The 20,098-nt window shown below is 45.1% G+C and overlaps 6 protein-coding genes and 1 pseudogene across 9 annotated transcripts; 5 read left to right on the top strand and 2 right to left on the bottom strand.

Moving 5' to 3' along the window:
• The first annotated feature begins 3,134 nt into the window (after window positions 1–3,134).
• Window positions 3,135–5,652, top strand: LOC133931012 (WAT1-related protein At3g30340-like). Its single transcript, XM_062377826.1, has 6 exons — window positions 3,135–3,379; window positions 3,464–3,526; window positions 3,714–3,830; window positions 3,924–4,326; window positions 4,940–5,091; window positions 5,306–5,652. Exons 1-6 carry the CDS (start codon window positions 3,189–3,191, stop codon window positions 5,430–5,432), a joined length of 1,053 nt encoding a protein of 350 aa, XP_062233810.1. The 5' UTR covers window positions 3,135–3,188; the 3' UTR covers window positions 5,433–5,652.
• A 722-nt stretch (window positions 5,653–6,374) lies between these two features.
• On the top strand, window positions 6,375–6,992 carry LOC133930294 (WAT1-related protein At4g01440-like). The gene is made up of 3 exons (XM_062376928.1): window positions 6,375–6,612; window positions 6,720–6,782; window positions 6,872–6,992. The coding sequence occupies exons 1-3, from the start codon at window positions 6,422–6,424 to the stop codon at window positions 6,990–6,992; spliced, it is 375 nt and encodes a 124-aa protein (XP_062232912.1). The 5' UTR covers window positions 6,375–6,421.
• A 293-nt stretch (window positions 6,993–7,285) lies between these two features.
• LOC133931010 (WAT1-related protein At3g30340-like) lies at window positions 7,286–8,379 on the top strand. Its single transcript, XM_062377825.1, has 3 exons — window positions 7,286–7,929; window positions 8,024–8,102; window positions 8,254–8,379. Exons 1-3 carry the CDS (start codon window positions 7,507–7,509, stop codon window positions 8,259–8,261), a joined length of 510 nt encoding a protein of 169 aa, XP_062233809.1. The 5' UTR covers window positions 7,286–7,506; the 3' UTR covers window positions 8,262–8,379.
• A 42-nt stretch (window positions 8,380–8,421) lies between these two features.
• On the top strand, window positions 8,422–9,603 carry LOC133931009 (putative invertase inhibitor). Its single transcript, XM_062377824.1, has one exon. It carries the CDS (start codon window positions 8,677–8,679, stop codon window positions 9,238–9,240), a length of 564 nt encoding a protein of 187 aa, XP_062233808.1. The 5' UTR covers window positions 8,422–8,676; the 3' UTR covers window positions 9,241–9,603.
• Window positions 9,604–10,103: 500 nt separating this feature from the next.
• Window positions 10,104–13,622, top strand: LOC133931011 (cell division control protein 48 homolog C-like; annotated as a pseudogene).
• On the bottom strand, window positions 13,483–14,825 carry LOC133931008 (haloacid dehalogenase-like hydrolase domain-containing protein Sgpp). The gene is made up of 2 exons (XM_062377823.1): window positions 14,539–14,825; window positions 13,483–14,369 (listed from the first exon to the last, which is right to left on the bottom strand). Exons 1-2 carry the CDS (start codon window positions 14,544–14,546, stop codon window positions 13,634–13,636), a joined length of 744 nt encoding a protein of 247 aa, XP_062233807.1. The 5' UTR covers window positions 14,547–14,825; the 3' UTR covers window positions 13,483–13,633.
• Window positions 14,826–14,988: 163 nt separating this feature from the next.
• On the bottom strand, window positions 14,989–19,597 carry LOC133931007 (haloacid dehalogenase-like hydrolase domain-containing protein Sgpp). 4 transcript variants are annotated; one of them, XM_062377821.1, is made up of 5 exons: window positions 17,222–17,747; window positions 16,344–16,452; window positions 16,096–16,250; window positions 15,540–15,801; window positions 14,989–15,441 (listed from the first exon to the last, which is right to left on the bottom strand). In XM_062377821.1, the coding sequence occupies exons 1-5, from the start codon at window positions 17,449–17,451 to the stop codon at window positions 15,247–15,249; spliced, it is 951 nt and encodes a 316-aa protein (XP_062233805.1). In that variant the 5' UTR covers window positions 17,452–17,747; the 3' UTR covers window positions 14,989–15,246. The 4 variants fall into 4 exon arrangements, with proteins under 4 accessions (XP_062233805.1, XP_062233803.1, XP_062233804.1 ...); XM_062377819.1 differs by lacking the exons at window positions 14,989–15,441; window positions 15,540–15,801; window positions 16,096–16,250 and having other exon boundaries at window positions 17,222–17,551; window positions 17,647–19,597; XM_062377820.1 differs by lacking the exons at window positions 14,989–15,441; window positions 15,540–15,801; window positions 16,096–16,250 and having other exon boundaries at window positions 17,222–17,548; window positions 17,647–19,597.
• Between the last annotated feature and the right edge of the window lie 501 nt (window positions 19,598–20,098).

The following is a 20,098-nucleotide window of genomic DNA, read 5'->3' as shown; positions in this document are numbered from 1 at the left end:
ATATATATATATATGATTGGCTTCCATCTCAACAATTAAAGTATATATACATATACCTGTAAATTAGGGCATCGCATGTATTATTCATGCGTGCAGTGATCGAAACAGTTGAGATGGAAGCCAAGCATATATAGTTTGTATATCTTTGTTGCTACAAGCAGCCCTGCTAGCTACGTACCTTGCTCGCTTAAGATATACTATATGTGTATACTCGATCCTATAAATAAGCCAGGTGTCAAGTACTCGTCGTTGTTAGTGGCTAGTGAGGTGACATATCATATATACACGCACCACCACGCACGTACGCATGCATTCAAAGTATGTATGTACTACTACGTAACTTGAAGGCCTGCTGATCGATCGATCTGGTGATGGATGCACATCATACTTATGGCCAGCCGTACGTTACTACTACGTACGATCGATATGATGGACGTCCGTTGCACTCTGACGATCTGAAAGAGGAGCAACCAAACGTTCATGTATATGCTACATATATGTGCATGGTCACGAATTGGATAAATATAATGCGTGCATGTTTGGCGCATGTAATTTGCATGCGGCTGCGGCCACTGATACACGGACGGACCGTGATTGATGCATTGAGATGCGTGGGGGTATAGTAGATTTGGAGAGAATATTCCTTGAATCGCTGCGACTGGTTAGCACATATCTAGATGCACCAATCGGTGTTAATTTGATTTAATTAAAAGAAGGTCGTCATGGGAGGATGGGTCCTCCTGGCCGGCCGGGACTACCTGTCAGCGAGCACTGAACACTACGGCAGCACTGAAAGGAATCGAAGGCCGGCCGGCAATATAATACAAGTGTCACGTCAATCGGTATCTCGGAAAGACGCTCCTGTCTCAAGAGATTATTTTGAAGAAAGGAGTTCAGGAGGAAGACGAACGCCGCCGCACTACACACCTGCATGACGAACGACATGGTATGATGGCTAGTGGGCCTAGCTCTCCATGGATGGGCCAACCGCCTTGTCCCTCTGGCCCGCCTCTCTCTCTCTCTCTCTCTTTGGGTCCTACTCTGGTTGCAAAAAGCCCGGCCCAAGTTTCATTTCCCTCTTCAAAAAGAAGTCTAGGCCCAACATCAGGCCCAGTAAGCCCAACAAACAAGAGTTCACCAAGAAAAACTGCTCCTCCATTGTCAAAAAAAAAAACCCCTGCTTCTGCATGTTTCTCTCTCTGAAAAAAAAAGTTGCCTCTGCATGTGTAGATAATCTGGCCAGATCCTCTCAAAAGAAAATTCCCACTCAAGGAAGAAGAAAAACACTACCCTGGCCAGATCATTGCTGCAGGAATCCCTGATCACCTATCCTTTCTTCTTCAGACCAACTTAATTCACGTGCAAGGTCGGTTGCTACACTTTGCCTTTAATTGCTTCACTTTCCAAGCCTCAACACAAAAAGGAGACCAATGACCATGCGTCTTCCAAGAGGTAAAGCAAAGATACCAATAACATTATCATGCTCATGCTGTCATGCATCCAACTACAGTTAACAAGCCTGCATGCATGCCGTACAAGCCGCGAAGCTGACGCCCCACCCTATCACAAGCTCACAACGCGTGGCTGATTGCAGTGAGCACTTTGTTGTTGTTGATCATGGCTGTTAAAGGTCTCCTTTTTGCAAGATGCTCTGATAAGAGCGGATCCAATATCAAATCTCGTATGCATGTATCATCTTTTTTCTCCAAAAGACAAAAGAAAAGTGACATTATTGCGAATGCAAAAGGAGAATAGCTAAAGGCCAAGCTTTATCATCAGTATGGAGGGTAAGCACTTTGCGAAATCATATATAGGGTATCTATCTACGTGATTTTTACTTGTATGTGTTGCTTCAAGAATTGTGTGCTTCGGGATCGTCTCTGAATTCTGAATCCAGAGTATTCAGAGTTGCAGTAGTACCGAGTGGTCTACCTATTGCTGTACCCTGTACTACTGAAAGTGACCATTGGTATTTGGGCATCTGGTGCTCAGTTCATAATGTGCTATTACGAGCTTCAGAGTTCAATCTCTATATTTTATCTCAAATTAAATATGCACAAGTCAGGCATAATGTTTGTAGAAGCAAGTGGTTAACTTGCGGTTACTAATACTACTGAAAATGACCATTGGACAGGTCCTCACTACACAATGTGCTTGTTGTCTGCAATTGCTGAGATTTCAAAGAACTTTTGCCGCAGTACAGTACTACGCCTGTCTAGGTCTACTAGCACTTGTCGGGGATGACCCCCCACCCCCACCTGCCGCTGGGCACTTGCTGCATCATGAACAAATGCAGTTGCAGCCAGGTGCAGTACCACCATGGCTTGCATGCACGATATACCGTATCCGATCGACACATTTTTCATGCATTATCGATATGAGCCTATGCCATCCCTCGATCACTAGCATTAGATAGCCAGTGATGCTGATACTGATGCACCACCAAAGCAACAAGAGTGAGTAGTATATACTATATGCAGGTGAGGGTGAGGTGATCATCAAAGGTGGTGGATGAGGCAGAGACTTTCATATATACTGGGTGATCTCCCTACTACCTTTCCTGCTTTCCTTAGGATTGGGTAATAGCGCCTTTTCTCGCTACTGAATACTAGTGCATGCTCATCACTGATTCGAAAGGCGTCAAGTTTGTAGGCCAGGCAGGACTTTCCAACACTCACCAAACTGTGCAAATTAACAATTGGGCTAAGCTCTTTTTGGTGCTTCCATAAGCTTCATTTCAGTAGTGCTGAGTGCTCCCTACTTTTTCTAATTTTTTTAATCTTTCTCAAATGTCTTCCACCTACACTCTCAACTTCGCGACAAAGGAGACATTTGCGCTGGTCAAAAAATCTTGGCAATGATATTGTATATGGCATCTCAGTAACTTTTCATGGTGCTGAAGAGAAAAATTAATGTCAACATGGACTGTTTAAGGATTCTTTACTTTCACATTTATACGCTGATTTGATTCTGAGTCTCTCATATGTGCTTTTCCCAGTTGAATATATGTGTTAATCAGTATAGCACCTTTCTTACTTTTTGAATAAAGAGTAATTGCCCATATTCTGTCACATCTCCTTTTTTTTCAGAAGCACTAATAAGTGAAGCGAGGACTATAAATAGTCCATACAAGAGCTTGTTATCTCAATGTAGGCAAAGAGGTCAAAGATTTAGAATCTGAAACAGCAATGTGGGGGATGGCGCACATCGATGAGTGGAAACCGGTGATCGCAATGCTAGTCTTTGACCTCATCTCTGCTGCGACAACAGCCTTGATCAAGAAGGCGCTCGAGGAGGGGCTCGACCGTCTAGTACTCATCACACTGCGACAACTGGTGGCCACAGTCTTCCTTGCTCCGATTGCCTACTTCAAAGAACGGTATATGCATAAATGTGACTTTCAGCAAATGATCACGGCTCAGAACTTAGGCTGTAATGCTGAATTTCTCGACTTTGTTTTCAGGAGCACAAGGCCTAAGCTCACGCTGGAGATCCTCGTGTACCTCTTTTTCAGTGCAGCGTTTGGGTACAGTAACAAACATGACCTCGCAATACCTTTTTTCTGTTCTAATAAAAAGATACGTAACTCTCCTGCATATTCTAGAAAAAAAAAATTGACCTCACAATCACTTGCTCATATTAGTATGACTTGGCTACTATTCTTCATATGAATTATTCTACTTGATTCCTTTATTTTCCTTTATCATGTTTAGCGCCGCGCTCTCTCAGTACACCTTCTTCTACGGGTTGCAGTACACGACCGCAACATTCGCTATAACTTTCACCAACATGGCTCCTGTGCTCACTTTCCTCATTGCAGTCGTGCTAAGGTGCTCCAGTATAAATCCAAACCTGGTCCTTTCCTGCACTTGGTTTTCCTGTGTTGTCTGAAACTCTAGAATGCTACTACTTCTTTCATGCAGGGTTGAGTCACTGAACATGAAGAGCAATGCAGGAGTCGCAAAGATAGTCGGAACGCTCATGTCGTTCGCCGGTGTCATGCTCCTTACACTCTACAAGGGTGTGGCCTTGACACACCAGGCTGAGCCCTCAGTGAGCCCAGGTCACCATGCTGCAGCAGCAGAGTCGGGCAAGAAGAGCTGGACCCTGGGCACTGTAGCATTACTGGCAAACTGCCTGTGCTTCTCCTTCTGGCTTCTGCTGCAGTCCAGGCTCACCAAGAAGTACCCGGCGCTGTACTCCAGCACTGCTTACATGTTCTTGATCAGCTCACTGCAAGGCGGGGGCCTGACGGCGGCAATACAAAGGCGAGCTTCAGTGTGGGTTCTGACAAGGCCGATGGAGATTGTCACAGTCTTATATACAGTAAGATGACATTATTTTTCATGTCATTTTATATTGGTATCTTTACACTGCTTTTGTTCCTATTCTTAAAAGTTCTCTTAGGATCCTTTCCTACTGTTCTCATTAAAAAGAATAAAAACTCCTTTTCCTATTTGGTGAAGCCCTGATAGGCATGGAAATAACAGTACTTTGATTAATTGCAAAGTAGCTTTTCAGATAAAGACTAATGTGGTAAAGACACGGCCCGAGGTTGTTAAACAATGGAAGTAAGCCTCTGTTTTTCGCATAAACATGAAGAATTTGAAGCCAATCCTTCAAAGCACCTGTAGCACTTGACCAACAAAAAGTTAGAAAACTTAGCAGACAATTCTTGGAAAACTTAGCAGACAATTCTTGGAAAACTTAGCAGACAATTCTTGGAAAACTTAGCAGACAATTCTTGACACACGTTTTCTTAGAAAAGCATTAAAAACCAAATAATCATTCTTAGATTTACGCGATCACAACTTAAAGCAAATCAAGATTTGATCAGGACTTGTCATATCATCGTTTGCAGACTATTTATAATAAAAATTTAGCGCATATATCATTTCCCTTCTTGAACCAAACATTCGAATAAATGTTCATATCTCAGGGAATTTTGGGGTCTGGAGTGGGCTACGTACTGATGACATGGTGCGTCGAGAAGAGAGGGCCGGTGTTTACTTCAGCCTTCATTCCTGTCATTCAGATCATGGTTGCCATGATTGATTTCTTCTTTCTCCATGAGAACATCTACCTTGGAAGGTAACCTCTGCCTTAATCATCAGATCAAGAAGCCGTCGGTTCTCAGAATTTTCTTCATGTCACTAAACAAAAAACCAAAAAAAAGTGTATCCATCAAGTGTGCAAAGATACATATATACATCATTTTCAAGTCATGGCTGAGTTTTTGCAGTGCTGGAATTGCAATGGATTGACCAAATTCCATCACTTTTTTATTTTGTTTCTATCCTTGCAGTGTGCTGGGATCCATGCTGATGATTCTGGGCCTCTATATTCTGCTGTGGGGAAAGAAGAGGGATGCTTCGGTAGCATCTGCCAAAGAAGAGGATGAAGAGGACAAGGAGATGCAAGTCAAATCATGAGGACCAAAATAAACAATGCTTGGATTGTGAAACATGATGTACTTTCCTGCTTACTCTCCTACTCCTAGATGGAAATACTAAGAGGGATGTATAATTAATGCTACTGCTAGTATTTGTTTTTTTATTTTAATTTCTTTCTTTCTTTTCTTTTTTTATTCCAAACTATTATTTCTGATCTAGCATGTGTTTTTTTCCTGTGAAACGTGATATTTGACCCTAACCTAATTTGCATGGTTGTGGATTCCTAAAAAAAAAAAAACATGAATGTGCCTAATCATGGAAGATTATCAATCTTAAACTCTCCAAAAATTATTTAGTAGTCTAAAGAGTTTAGAGAAGGACGACACATGTTACTCATACTTCAGCACGTCAGAACATCTCTATCTGTCACACTGAACATGAAACTGGAATATATATACATTCTTCGCACGACGATTGTACCCCATGCTCCTGTGAGGGCGGCGAATCAATGCTTTGGGATTTGCTTTGGACTCAAAGCAATCTTAGCTGATGAAAGCAGAGACAGTGGGCATTGGATTTTGGCGCTTGTTCCTAAATAGTCCTTAAATCGGTCTCATGCCAATGTTTCAGTGCTTAAACAGCATCCAGTGCTCTACAGTCGAAGTGATTGACGCAGGATCACAAGTCATGCCTACTTGCCAAAACTGATAAAAAGATGAGGAGCTTTAAAATGTTCCATTGCACTATCTAAAGAGAAAAGGCTCTTCCATTCATTTGGTTGCACAATTTGTGCAAACATGCAAATCTTCCAGATTGCAAATATTCTGAATGTCCTCTCCCTAAACCTTTGCCATAACTCTTTATCACGTGTTACGAAAACGAAACGAAATCGGAAACATGCTTGTGGATGCCATCAGCACCTCACCACCCCTATAAAACCATGACACGACCAAAGCAAATTGCTCAGAGAAAACCATCAGATCAGAGTAAGTTCTGGGACACACATCACTCCAGCCTGGTTGCTTGAGATGTGGAATGCAGGATGCACAGAGCAGTGGATGCCGACGGCGGCAATGGTCGCCACCAACGTCGTGATCGCCATCATGACCGCGCTGATAAAGCAGGCACTGAACCAGGGGATGAACAGGCTGGTCCTCATCACTTTCCGGCAAATGGTGGCCACTGTGTTCCTTGTCCTTATTGCCTACTTCAAGGAAAGGTAGTGTCAAAAGCAAAGAAAACTAATAAGTAAAGCAACTGCTAGTCGTTGGTATTTCACTATTGCTGATCACTTCTTTTTTCGAGAATAATCGGTACTTTTTTCAGGAAGAGAAGACCAAAGTTCACAGCTGAAATCTTTGTGTACATGTTCCTAAGTGGAGTTCTTGGGTAAACACTGTACTTACAGTCAATTATTCACCTTGATTTCATCATCAGTAGTCCTAGATTTAATTGTTTCTTTCTCTTGCATGCTGCAGGCCGGTGCTACTTCAGTACACATTGTTTGTCGGATTGGATTACACGACAGCAACATTCGCTGCAACTTTCTCCCATATGCCTCCAGTGGTTACTTTCCTGATATCACTCGCTTTCAGGTAAAAAAACTACTTCCAGCAGCCTGAAACTCTTTACTCTACTGTAAGAATTTCTATTGTAAATCTGTAATCTCTATCCGTACTATAAACCGGATGACTGCAAATTTGCATGCCAAGTAGGGTGCTATGTATGCTGCTATGGATAATATATGTTTGAATTGATTCTGTGAAATAATTTATTCCTTTTCTTAGAACGAACAAGCACTTCATATAAACCACTAGTAGTACTAGAGAACGCATGCCACAAAAGCAGTCGCACGGTCACACCGCGAAAAGAGGGGGGGGGGGGATGCGATCTAGTGCTATAGGATCTTAAAATGAACCAAGTCCTAAAGCACCTATAAGAAAACTTCAGCTTTGTCCCCCTAGAGAAAGTTAATTGATCTTAAAATAGGTTCCGAAGTACATGCTACAACTGATGGTCTCCTGCAGATTAGCTCAATTCATCGCTTGCTTTATAATCTCGATGGTTTTTTAACAAATCATTTCAGCGCTTCCCTTAAACTAGTCCCACTTATATGCTCAAAACAACAAATTCTTCAGGTGTGAAGCACTTTGAGGTGAGGAGCAAGTCAGGGAGCGCCAAGGTCTCACTCGGTGGAGCGATCATGCTCACCTTCTACCAAGGTTCAGCATTGACCAACACCTCGTCAGCCATCAGTCCAGCGTCCAGCAGTGGCCACAGGCAAGCCGGAGAGCACGGCACTGTCCGGTGGGTGCTGGGCTCCATCTCGATGCTCGCAAACGTTGTCAGGTTCTCGCTGTGGCTGCTGCTGAACAGGAAGTTCACCAGGAAATACCCAGCTGTGTACTCGGCAACGACGTTCATGTCACTGTTCAGCTTCATCCAGGCAGGAGCCCTCGCCTTGTCCATACAAAGGAGCAGCATTTCAGTGTGGGCTGTCAAGGGGACAATAGAGATCGTCACGGCTGTGTATTGTGTAAGATCTCTTGCAGACACAATTACACTGCTGTTGTTAGTATGATTGTTATCCTTTGGGCCGGGCACTGATGCAAAATCTTGTGGCATTTCAGGGTGTAGTGGCATCTGGTATTGGGTCTTCGTCGCCAGCATCGATCTGTTCATCCTCCACGAGCCACTGTACCTTGGAAGGTCACATTTCTGCTCTGCTCCCTAACTGCAGCCGCATTTTTACTGAACATCATGCCAGTCGTCAAATCTTCTCTCCCTGTTCCCCTTCACACTGCTGACAATTGTAGGCAATAATGCTCAATCTCACTGTTGCTCGGTGTCGATCTTGCAGCGTGCTAGGGTCAGTCCTGGTGATTCTTGGACTATACCTTGTTCTATGGGGCAAGAAAGAGGAATCTGCCAGCGCCATCGCTTCGGCGAAGCCGGTTCAGGCAGAGGTCGAACAGCAAGAGAAAGTGTGAATTTTTTTCTTTTTTCTCTGCACCTGAACCCTTGTTGCAAATCATCAGTATCCCTGTGGTCATATCAACGGGGGGCTGGCTTTATACATATACTGATCGGGAAGCACAAAGTGGTGAGAAACAAGATGGTTCATGTCCAAAAATAGCAACGAACTCTTGAATGGTTCTGCGTCGGACACCTCCGAGAACAACTCCTCACCTCACAGCTCTTGACCACCATCACGCACACACCTGGGCGATAAAGAGCGCGCGTACACAAGCAAGATCGAGCAAGAAGAACGAAGCTAGTCGCAATGAAAGAACGACGCAGCAGCACCGCCATGGCGCGCGCGCCGCTCTGCCTCGCCGCGCTTCTCCTCGCCACCGCCGTCGCGCCGTGCAGCGGGCAGGCGACGGTCACCGTCGAGGAGGCGTGCCGGAAGGCGGCGAGCAGCCACGCGGGCGTGAGCTACGATCACTGCGTGTCGTCGCTGGCATCGGACGCCCGGAGCCGCGACGCCGTGGACCTCCACAACCTGGCCGTGCTGGCGGCCAGGATCGCCGTGGAGCACGCGGCCACCACGGAGGCCAAGATCGAGGACCTCAACGAGGTGGAGGACTCGCCGCACGCGCGTGCGCGCCTGCATCACTGCCTCGAGCTCTACAACGCCGCCGCCGACGTCCTGCGCGACGCGCTCGACAACCTCCACGCGCACATCTACGGCAAGGCATCCCAGCAGCTTGCCGCCGCGCTCGGCGCCTCTGAGAGCTGCGAGGACGTCTGGAAGGGCGAGGAGCGCGTCCCCGTCGCCGGACACGACAGGGAGTACGGCCGCATGGCATTGGTCGCCCTCGGCCTCACCAGCGGCATCGTGTGATCATCTACCCCATTGCATCACATCAGTTAATCAACTGACACGGCACGTACGCCATTCTCGCCATGGCTGTCATCATAAGCTGAGGTCTTATCTCCTCCAAGTCCTCTCTCACATTATATGTGATTGATCCTGCATGCATGAATGCTCTAATCCTAAGCATATGCATTGGTTATTTGTTAATCTTCTTCTTTGTCACTTTCCTTTTGGTTTTGATGGTGCTAGGAAGAGAAAAAGGGAAGAGAGAAACAGAGGTACCCTGTTAGGTGTTGATGTGTATGTATGTATGTATGTTGAGCCTATAAGTTTGTAGGGTACGTATGACACAATTTCATACATGTTCCAATGCATGCATCAATTCCCTTCCATATATGTCTCTTTAATTTGTAAACAATCCTGAGGTGGTTTTGGATTTGTTATCTTCTTGCATTGTGTTTCAAAGCATCATATGAATGAATGAGTGAATCGCAAACCAATAAAGTTGTATCCCATAGCCAAAATCGAAGAGACGATCATTAGACAGGTGCTTAGAAATTTATGTAAGTTCAAGGTTATTTAGATTCATACCATTATAAATATTGCGGTTTTGAAATATACCATTACAAATTCAGTATTTGAAATATGTCATTATAAATCTTATGAAATTGGATCAATACCATTATCATTACAAATCAGACACATTTCGTAATTTCGTGGATCCAATTTCACGAGATTTGTGATTGTATGAATTCAAATTTTAGAAGATTTGTAACGGCGTTGATCTATTTTTCAGACAATTTATAATGGTATGGACCCAAACGAGATTTACAACGGAATATTTTCAAATACCAAATTTATAACGGTATATTTAAAAACCGTAATATATAACTGCATGAATCTAAATAACCCATTCTAAATTCAAATCTCTCATTTTTGTTGACGCAAACCACGAGGGAAGGCGCAAATCTGGTTGTTCCGACACTAGTCTCGAAAACCCGCCTTCTAAAAAGAAAGCTCCATCCGAAGCCGCGGCCGCCACCACCATCGACTCCTCGCCCCAAAACCCTACCCGCCGCCGATGGGGAAGCGTCCGCGCCACGGCGGATGGAGCCACGGTTTGCAGATCTCGGAGGGATGGAGGCGGTGATAGAGGAGCTGTTGATGGAAGTGGTGGTGCCCCTGTGCCACCCGGAGCTGCCGCAGCGCCTTGGGGTTAGACCTGTTGCACGGACCGCCGGGTTGCGGGAAGACCACCCTTGCACACGCCATTGCCAATGAGACTAGTGTGCCGTTCTACAAGATCTCAGCCCCGGAGGTCGTATCTGGGGTGTCTGGTATGTTTTCTGATTCTTTACATAAAAAATTGGGAAGAAGTCCGATGCTTTGTGTGTATATTTGGACAAATAAGTTTAACTGCTGATCATGTTTCTTTTTTTTTTTTTGAACGGAAATACAGCAGAGGTCACTGCTGATCATGTTGATGCTAGCAACAATTAAAACGTGGTGAATGATGATTGTTAGTCATTGCTTGGCCAAGGAATTTCCATGTCGTGGTTGCTGAAATCTGTTGTTATTTGTGTCCAGTAGGTGCAAATGGACAAGTTTAGTAATTTCTTCGTGGTGTCCTTCAATGTATATAAGCTGTGGACTGTATTTCACTTGGAACCCAAAATTGCTGTAACATGAATTGATAGTGCCTGATGTCTATATCCTTTGTTAGATTAGACATCAACAGTTAGAATGTAAAATTAATAATAGTTGCTGCCTTGTGAGACGTGTATTCAACATACAAAATGTAGTTGTGGAAGGTTGGTATTGCGTACAGTTTGTAAAATCAAGCAATTAATAAAATGGATGAGCTCCATTTATGCGTTGTTAGCATCTGGACCAACCTTTTTCTGATATCAGTGTAGTGCTCAATAAGTCAATAATGCATTGTTACTAACAAGGCACTACCGCATACCATAGCTGGCTAGCAACCATGAAATCATAATCGTATTAAATAGGTGCTGAAAGGTTCAGATATAATCAACAATTGATATTAATCCAGCTTTGCACCCACCCTGATGGCTTAACCAACGGATGAAAGGATATATAGTTTTCTTGCTCACTTTCTTTGTGTGGTTTCATATTCAATTCCTGCTCATAGATAAATTCTCTCTCAGTGATTCATGCTTAAGCTCACCTCCTAATGCTTATGTTATTGCAGGAGCTTCTGAGGAAAACATCAGGGGCTTATTTCAGAAGGCCTATAGGACTGCTCCCTCAATTGTATTCATTGACGAGATAGATGCAATTGCATCCAAAAGGGAGAATCTGCAACGAGAGATGGAGTGACGGATAGTTACTCAATTAATGACATGCATGGATGAATTCCATCAGAATGTTGGATCGGGTGGTGGTGATTTGGATGGAGAATCATCTGAAAAGAAACCTGGTTATGTTATTGTCATTGGAGCTACGAATAGGCCTGATGCTGTGGACCAAGCTCTGTGAAGGCCAGGATGGTTTGATCGAGAGATATCTCTTAGTGTTCCAGATGAGAATGCACGAAAACAGATACTGAAGATGCTTACTCAGAACCTTCGACTTGAAGGTGAACTTGACTTTTTCAAGATAGCAAGGGCCACGCCAGGTTCTGTTGGTGCTGACTTGAAGGCATTAGTGGATAAAGCAGGGAATCTAGCAATGAAGAGAATAATTAATAAAAGAAGAGTTCAGTATTGTCGTGAGCATGGCGGAAATAGCAAGCATGACTGGTGGAGACAACCTTGGGAGGCAGATGATGTGGAGAGCCTACATATTGCCATGGATGACTTTGAGGTAAACTTTGCACCTTTTGCATGAGCTGCACGTCCGAGATCTTCTGTGTTAATTTCTTCTAGCATAAGATAGATTTGAATTATAGCTTGATTCATTTTCCCCCAACTGCCTGTGTATTTTTCTTACTACATTGGTTATTACATGTGTTTTGCTCATATAAAAAGTACATATGTTTCAGTATTAATTTTGTATTGTGTAAGCTGTATGGATTATAGCATGGTAGTTTTTTTTTTCTTTGCCACATCTTCGTGTTATATTATATATATTCGTGGGCCATGTTTTTCCTTCCAGCTTTCTAGCAGGGTCCCATGGATTTTCACTTTTAACATACATTGTGACTTCATTTGCTGAAAGAAGCAACCAAAATGGTTTGACCATCTTTGAGAAGAGAAGGATTTTCTTCTGTCCCTGATGTCACATGGGATGACGTTGGAGGTCTTGATTCATTACGGAAAGAGTTTGACCGCTGCATTGTTCGATGTATCAAGCACCCTGAAGATTATGAGGTGAATCGCACTTAGTATCCCAACGGTTTTGCACTTCTTCTGTCTGTTATCCGGTGTGGTACAGTGATTGTCACCTTAAAAGCTAAGAGCATTTCAGAATTTGTACCTATGTTTATAGACATCCCTGGTGTTTATCTGTGATACTTTTTAACGACTATAAATCTTTTGTAAGTATTTAATACAAATTAATCTTGTTTTCATGTCATCTTTGTTTTCCATCTTTTAAGGAATTTGGAGTGAATATGCAAGCTGGCTTCCTGCTGTTTGGACCTCCTGGTTGTGGGAAAACACTAATAGCAAAAGCAGTGGCGCATGAGGCAGGGGCTAATTTTATTCATATTAAGGTAACTGATGGTTGGATTTCTATATTTTTACTTCACTCTTTTAAATTCGTACAAATAATGCTAAGATAATTCTTCTGGAACTTTAGGGGCCTGAGCTATTGAACAAGTATGTTGGGGAGAGTGAATCAGAAGTTAGGAAAATATTCACCCGTGCACGCTTTGGCTTCTCACATTCACCTCCGACAATAACAGCCTGGAAGAAATCTGACAGGCCAAGAAGGGAGATCATGAGCTCTGCCAACTTTGCATATTTCTATCAGAATGACTCCCTGATGTCAATGCTAATCTTTCTGCTCACCATTGTGCTACCGTCACCTATTTTACCCTTTGTTCTCGTTTTTGTTGGTTGCAGCAAAGGAAACATTACGAGACGTTGTCTAAGAAATATTCGTCAAACTAACCTATCACCATGCATTCATCTTTGGTGCGTGTATGAGAGAGAACCTTGTGCAAATTTATGTCTCTACTATGTTTCCGCGGCTTCTCGGCAGTGTCAGTATGCACGAAGATGGTTCTTCATGGAGTGCGCCACCACCAGCATATCTGTTTCTGAAGTGCTGCAAACTTAGAGGTGCTCCAGCGGGAGGCAGATAGAATTTTGCTTCCATGGCAATCAATTTTGTTTTTGCTTATTTGTACCGGCTTGGCCCACTGGAAAATTTGTATCACATTAACATACATGAATGAGTGGTACTACAATTATGCGTGAAATATAGCAAATTCTTTTTTAGCACTCTTTCTTCCTCAGTCACCGTTCTGTGTTACTCCATTGATCTCGGCAGCGTCAGCTTTGGCATCCAGTTTGTCCAATGCCGCCCAGAGCTTGGCGTCTCGGTAGTCCCTGATGACGAGTGCTGCGCCGGTGGCGATGAGCTTGCCCTCTCGGCTCTCATCGGCGATCGCAATCACGGGCATCCCGGCAGCAACGCCGGCCTGCACCCCGATCGTTGAGTCCTCAAAGATGACGGTGTGGTCAGGCGAGGCACCGAGCAGGGTGAGAGCGCTGAGGTAGGGGTCGGGGAACGGCTTGGAGCGGTCACAGTCCTCGCCGGTGACGATGAGCTGGAAGAAGTCCGACAGGCCGAGGATGGAGATCATGAGCGCGGCGTTGGCCCTCGGCGCATTGGTCACGGCCGCGCGCTTGAGCCCGCGCTCTTCGGCCCACCGGCAGAGCCGGGTCAGTCCGGCGATCTCCGTGAGCCCCTCGGTGGCGTACTTGGCAAACATCGCCTCCTTTTCCCTGAAGAAGCCGTCGATTTTGTCTTTGTCCCAGTCTGGGAAGAGGAAGTCGCCGATCTGCCCGTTGCTCCGGCCGGCCATGTGCTTCATGCCGAACTCCGGCGTGATCGGGACGCCGTCGTTGTAGCCAACCTTGAGGAGCAGCTCGGAGAATGCTCTGTGATGGAAGGGGTCGGAGACGCACATTGTTCCATCGATGTCGAACAGGACGGCTTCCAGAGGAGCGACCCTGCCAATCGAACTGCAAGGGATGCAGATGATAACACATGTCACTTGGATTGCAGCAGAGAAACAAAAAAGAGGTTATGAAAGATTGGAGAAACTCGATTGAAGTAACGCATCATATGCAGAGAGAGGCCTTCTGAAGAATCGAAATCCTGCAGAAAATGACAGAGAAGAATTAGGATTACCTTTCCATGGCGGATTGCCGAAGAATGGCGAGCTTCAGTTTCTTAAACTTGATCTTGTGTTCGCTGATGCTCCAAGGACTTTTTATAAGAGGAAGAGGGTTGGTGAGGATTCGTGGTTTAGTTGGCGCGGTTGGTGGCACCGGCAGGCCTCATCATCTCACCAGTCCCACCAGATAATCAAATTATTGTTTTTGACTCTCTGACTTCAGCGTATGCATCCACATCAAACTGTTGCCAATTGCATGGACCATTTCAACACGATTTTCATTGCCACAGCTAGAGAGAAAAAAAGAAAGACAACGATTCATGTGACAAACGAGTAGAGTTGGCAAATCATTTCAACAAAATTTCCAGGAGTAAAGCAATGACATCTATCTTTCGTATCAATAAGTTCGGTTGAAACAAACATAGTGATCTGATCTGGCAGGATGATATAATAACAAGTCAAAATTCAGAGATGGTAGGCAACAAAGCCCAACAGATCTGTCAATTTCGCGGGGTCCCATCCATCAAACAATCATAACCCATGGCAATTTCTGAGTTCTTATTTGGTCTCAACTCATCAATAAAAAGAAACAATACCAAACTATAAGCTCAAAAAATAACCAGATGAGCTCTGTGCCGTTCCTTGTGGCTGCAGCATAACTAAGAACAGAAATGAAAGGGGGGTAGATTGGCAATAAATCTAATCAATTGCTCATCGTCATCTCAAACGCTGCCCTTCTTTAGCTTAGCTTCCATTCCATCTATCTCTTCAAGTGCAGCCCAGAGCTTGGGATCCTCATAGTCCTTGATGAGCAAGGTTGCTCCTGCTTCCAGTAGGGATTTCTCTGGGTTCCTCGTTGCAACGCCGATGACAGGTATCCCTGCTGCGACGCCAGCACGTATGCCTGAAGCAGAATCCTGCACCAGAGAGGCACATATTGTTAACCACCATATGAATCCAATCAGATCACAAGAGTTCCAGAAAATACAAGACATAAAAGTGTAATTTAATTTACCTCAAAGATGAAGGTGTGCTCTGCAGACACCTGAAGCTCCTTGATGGCCTTCAGGTAAGGGTACGGGGCAGGCTTTGGCTTCTCACATTCACCTCCGACAATAACAGCCTGGAAAAAATCTGACAGGCCAAGAAGGGAGATCATGAGCTCTGCATTGATCCTGGGGGCATTGGTTACCGCTGCACACTTGTAGCCGTGGTCTTTAACCCACTGAACCACTTTCCCAAGGCCTTTTACAGGTTCCAAGCGCTCTTTTGCCAAACTGAAGCAAGGGAACAATTAGAAATATTCAGCCCACGAAGTTGTGCTAATAACATAACAGTTCTCAAATGTAATAATAAAAAAAGCGACGAAAAAGTCAGAAATCAGTAGAGGATGGGTCTCCTAAGAAATAAAAAAAAAACTTAACAGCCTTGCATAATACCCACTTCTAGCGTCACTCTTATCGGACATCCAGATGGTTTTCATATGTTATCTAAGAATTACAGCTATAATAATGCAGTAAACTATGAATTATACAACTATATTAAAACTTGGAGCAAGAGCAACCATGTACCTTCTGTATTTAGCTTCCTTTTCCTCTAAGAATTTCAGCCCCTTCTCAAGCTCCCAATCTGGGAATAAATTCTGGGCAGCTTCAACATCACTCCTTCCAGCAATATTTTTTATGAAGAACTCATCATCTATTGGCACACCATTGTTGTACCCTATCTGTTTATGTGTATAGCCATTTGCTTAACCAGCTTCTTGATAAAAGCAATGTGAAACAAATGTCCTGCAGTTTTAGAAAGGAAAAATACATACCTCAAGAAGCATTTCTTGGAAAGCCACATGATGAAGAGGGTCTGAATCACACAGGGTGCCATCAATGTCAAATAGAACCGCCTCAACAGGAACAGTTGTTGTGAGAGAACTGCAAAGAATTGACAGTATTGATCATTCACCACTCAGAAGCTCCTAAGCTGTGAATTATAAATCTTATTAAACTGCAACTAATTGCTGTTGTTCAATGCCATTCAAGTAACTCAACAGTCCAGTCAAAAAAACAGCAGAAGTTTCACATATATACTCTCTAAGCAAGTCCTTGGCGAGTGCTGATGGCTGAGGTACCGTCAAATCACAGAGGTACAAAGACATGCGTTTGTAAACTGGCTGTAGAGATCCGCCAACAGACAGCAATAAACTTGGGTGGCACAATGCAATTTCCTGTTGCAATTGTAAAATGTGTCCTATTTCTCGTCTCCATGAAAAGAGGAAATTTGCAAACAGGTCGACTCCCATGTATACTTTTACACCAAGATGGCGAACTGGAACTAAGAACTAGGAAGTGCACGGATAGATCAACAGAGAGCCATTGTTTACAATGATTCTACCCTAATTTAGGCATGTACGAACAAACATCAGTTGTCATACGATTTGTCTATCCATATCATTTTTTTCACGGTTAAAAGAAACAATTTTGTCAATCAAAGGCCTTCTTCATGGCTAACTGTAGAAGACAAGATAATTCTCGTCAAGAGCACTATTTCTCCTACTCTTATCAAATGAAATCAGCCTCCGTATGACGGATCACAAAACAAGAAGCGCAGATCACGAGAAGAATCCACCAAGGAACGGAACGGATACAAGAGTCTACAGCCAGTCCTTGAAGAAGAATTGGAAAGAAGGGGAGGAAAGGGTACCTGACAGTGGGATTGCCATTGGGAGTAGGCGCCGCCATGAGCACGCGATCGATCCGAGTAGGTGGAGGCGAGAGAGGTGAGCGAACTCTCGAGGAGACGGCGGACAGATGGCTTTTCTTGGGGAATCTGTGACCTCTTCTTTCGTTTCTCCCGTGAGTGCTTGTGGTTTTATAGGGAGGCGTTTCGATCCAGGGAATTTGGGTCTCGTCGCCCCTGATTTTGTGGCCCATTTGGTTTGGCCTCGTCTCCCTCAAGCCTAGTCTCTTGGTTTTTGGTGGGCCCCATGGACAATCTCTTCCTGCGCCAATCTGTTGCGGCTCAACCGAGCTGCTGGAGTACACAAAATGCCGTGATCAGATCACATCAGATTCCACTCCCACACAAAAACACTACAGACAGCCACCGGTCCATCTCAGAATAAATACCTCTTGCAGCTTGCAACAGACGCCGTCGTTCCGCACCAACCAATCCTCAAACTTGACGTACACCTCGGCTGATGCAATCTCGAAATTTGTCACGTAACCTGATGATCCATTCAGAGTCAGGGAATAGCATCAGTAGACAATACCGTAATCTGGGTAACAATACGCGTGCGTCCTTAGACAGATCCTCAGTTACCCAGACCACTTTCTTTGACTGTTTCATTGCTTGCTTCCATCAAGCTCCAAGCAAAACTTCTTTTGCCTACAAGGCTCAGCCCTGCATCTTTTTCCACCCCTTTCTCCTTCATCATCTCCCTTACTTTTTCAACATCGTCCCATCTTCCTTCCGCAGCATAAATGTTTGACAGAAGCACGTATGGGCCGACCTCTGTTGGCTTCATTTCGATCAGCTTCTTCCCGACAAACTCTCCAAGTTTGGAGTTGTTCTGAGTTCGAGAGGCTGATATTAGGGTGCCCCATAATGCAGGCGATACCTTCCCCTGCAAATTCTTGATGAGCTTCTCCGAGTCTTTGAGCAGCCCAGCACGACCAAGGAGGTCCATCATACAGCCAAAGTGCTCAGCCTTGGGCTCAATATTGTAGAACCTGACCATCCTGTCGAAACACCACCAGCCTTCAAGCACCAAACCACCGTGAGCACACGAGCTCAAGATGCAGATGAAAGTTGTCTCATTTGGCCGAGGCCCACTCTTCTCCATCTCCAAGAACAACTCAAGAGCCTTCTCGCTGTGCCCATGCAACCCATAGCCAATGATCATTGAGTTCCATGATGGGACACTCTTTTCGCTCATCGAATCAAAGATCTCCCTTGCAGTCTCCATCACCCCGCACTTGGCATACATTGTCAACAGTGCTGTGCAAAGTAGTACGTCTGGCACTAGTCTCTCCCACCTCTCACGAGCCAAGCCATGAACCCACTTCCCCCTCTCAAGATCACCCAGGTTCCCACAGGCTGTCAAGACGCTCACAAATGTCTTCTCATTTGGTGTATTTTCCGCCACTGCCATCATCGCATCAAACAACCTCAAACACTCATGCCAATCCTTCACCTTTGCGTATAACGCAAGAATGACATTCCACGACACTATGTTTCTCCTTGGCATGCCATCAAAAACCACCCTTGACATTGTGACATCCCCGGCCTGGGCGTACCCATCCAACATCGAGTTCCATGACACAACATCCCTAACTGGCATTTCATCAAACATCTTGTTGGCGCTCTCCATATCCCCACGCCGAGTATACCCGGCAAGCATCGAGTTCCATGTAACCACGTCCCTCTCCGGCATTTCATCGAAAAGTTTCCTGGCGCTGACCATGTCCCCCTCAGCCGCGTACCCGGACAGCATGGTATTGTACGAGACGACGTCCCGCTCCGGCATTTCGTCGAACAGGCGGCTTGCGGCGGGGAAGAGGCCCATGCGGAGGCAGGCGCGGAGGAGGGTATTCCAGGTGACGGTGTCGGGGCGGGGGATGTCGGCGAGGAGGCGGCGCGCAGAGGCTGGGGATCCGAGGTAGAGGTAGAGCGAGAGGAGGGAGTTGGAGAGGCGGAGATCGGAGGGGAGGTGGCCAGAGGCGAGGGCGAGGGCGTGGAGCGCGGAGGCGGCGGGTAGGGAGTGGAAGTGGCGGTTGGGGGAGGAGAGGAGGAGGAGCGTGAGGTGGTCGCGCGGGAGGAGGCGGAGGAGAGCGGGGAGGCGGCGGCCGGGGACGTGCGGGAGGAGGGAGTTGAGGAGGCGGGAGGCGAGGCCCGGGTGCGAGGAGGAGAGGCCGGAGGTGACAACGACGGCCAGGGATTGGAGAAGCAGGCGCCGGGGAGAGGCATGGCCGGCGGCGAGGCGGAGGCGTGGGAGGCCCGGTGTTGGGGAAGGCATCGGAGGGAGGCTGTGGTTGGTGGTTTTGAGGAAGAAACGCGCGACCAAGGCGCAATTTGATGGATATGAAATTTAAATGGCATCGATCAACCTTAACCATATCCGTCGCACCATGAAAGAAGCTACTAATTAATCATCTGTTGTCGAAGATTAGTTTATGATAATACGTTGGTAAATTGATTGGGTATTTTTAAGTGTAAAGATTAATTATAAAACAAGCCAATCGATGTATATAGGTTCGGATCTTCGATTGGAGTAATACACTACGTCATGTGGAGGTATTGTTATTGTATATTGATGATCTAGAATACAAGCAATGTGACTAAAACTATTACAGAGAGTAGATCGGATCTAATTTAACCTAAGGCTAAAGTCGTCGAATATCTTCTCTGTTAGGGTCTTGATACTTGCCTCGAGTTCTCTCGTGTGTTTCGTATTGTTTCTCTCAAGGAACATCAGTGGGAGCACGATGCAACTTGAAGAGATTAAGGAATCATCAAAAAATGTTTTGGTTCATACTGAACCATAATTGAATGGTGTAGAACATGTTATGGAGACATCAA

The sequence above is a fragment of the Phragmites australis genome, chromosome 10 (genome assembly GCF_958298935.1).
Source record: "Phragmites australis chromosome 10, lpPhrAust1.1, whole genome shotgun sequence".
Classification (NCBI taxonomy): domain Eukaryota; kingdom Viridiplantae; phylum Streptophyta; class Magnoliopsida; order Poales; family Poaceae; genus Phragmites; species Phragmites australis.
Note: the sequence above shows the minus strand (reverse complement) of the source record. Positions and strands in the feature narration are given on the sequence as shown.

Bases quoted from the DNA above. Each gene is read 5' to 3' on its own strand.
- LOC133931012 (XM_062377826.1), top strand. From the start codon at position 3,189: ATGTGGGGGATGGCGCACATCGATGAGTGGAAACCGGTGATCGCAATG. The intron at 3,527-3,713 runs GTACAGTAACAA...TATCATGTTTAG, and splicing joins TTTTTCAGTGCAGCGTTTGG to CGCCGCGCTCTCTCAGTACA. The intron at 3,831-3,923 runs GTGCTCCAGTAT...TCTTTCATGCAG, and splicing joins CTCATTGCAGTCGTGCTAAG to GGTTGAGTCACTGAACATGA.
- LOC133930294 (XM_062376928.1), top strand. From the start codon at position 6,422: ATGTGGAATGCAGGATGCACAGAGCAGTGGATGCCGACGGCGGCAATG. The intron at 6,613-6,719 runs GTAGTGTCAAAA...TACTTTTTTCAG, and splicing joins ATTGCCTACTTCAAGGAAAG to GAAGAGAAGACCAAAGTTCA. The intron at 6,783-6,871 runs GTAAACACTGTA...TGCATGCTGCAG, and splicing joins TTCCTAAGTGGAGTTCTTGG to GCCGGTGCTACTTCAGTACA.
- LOC133931010 (XM_062377825.1), top strand. From the start codon at position 7,507: ATGCTCAAAACAACAAATTCTTCAGGTGTGAAGCACTTTGAGGTGAGG. The intron at 7,930-8,023 runs GTAAGATCTCTT...GTGGCATTTCAG, and splicing joins TCGTCACGGCTGTGTATTGT to GGTGTAGTGGCATCTGGTAT.
- LOC133931009 (XM_062377824.1), top strand. From the start codon at position 8,677: ATGAAAGAACGACGCAGCAGCACCGCCATGGCGCGCGCGCCGCTCTGC.
- LOC133931007 (XM_062377818.1), bottom strand. From the start codon at position 19,535: ATGCCTTCCCCAACACCGGGCCTCCCACGCCTCCGCCTCGCCGCCGGC.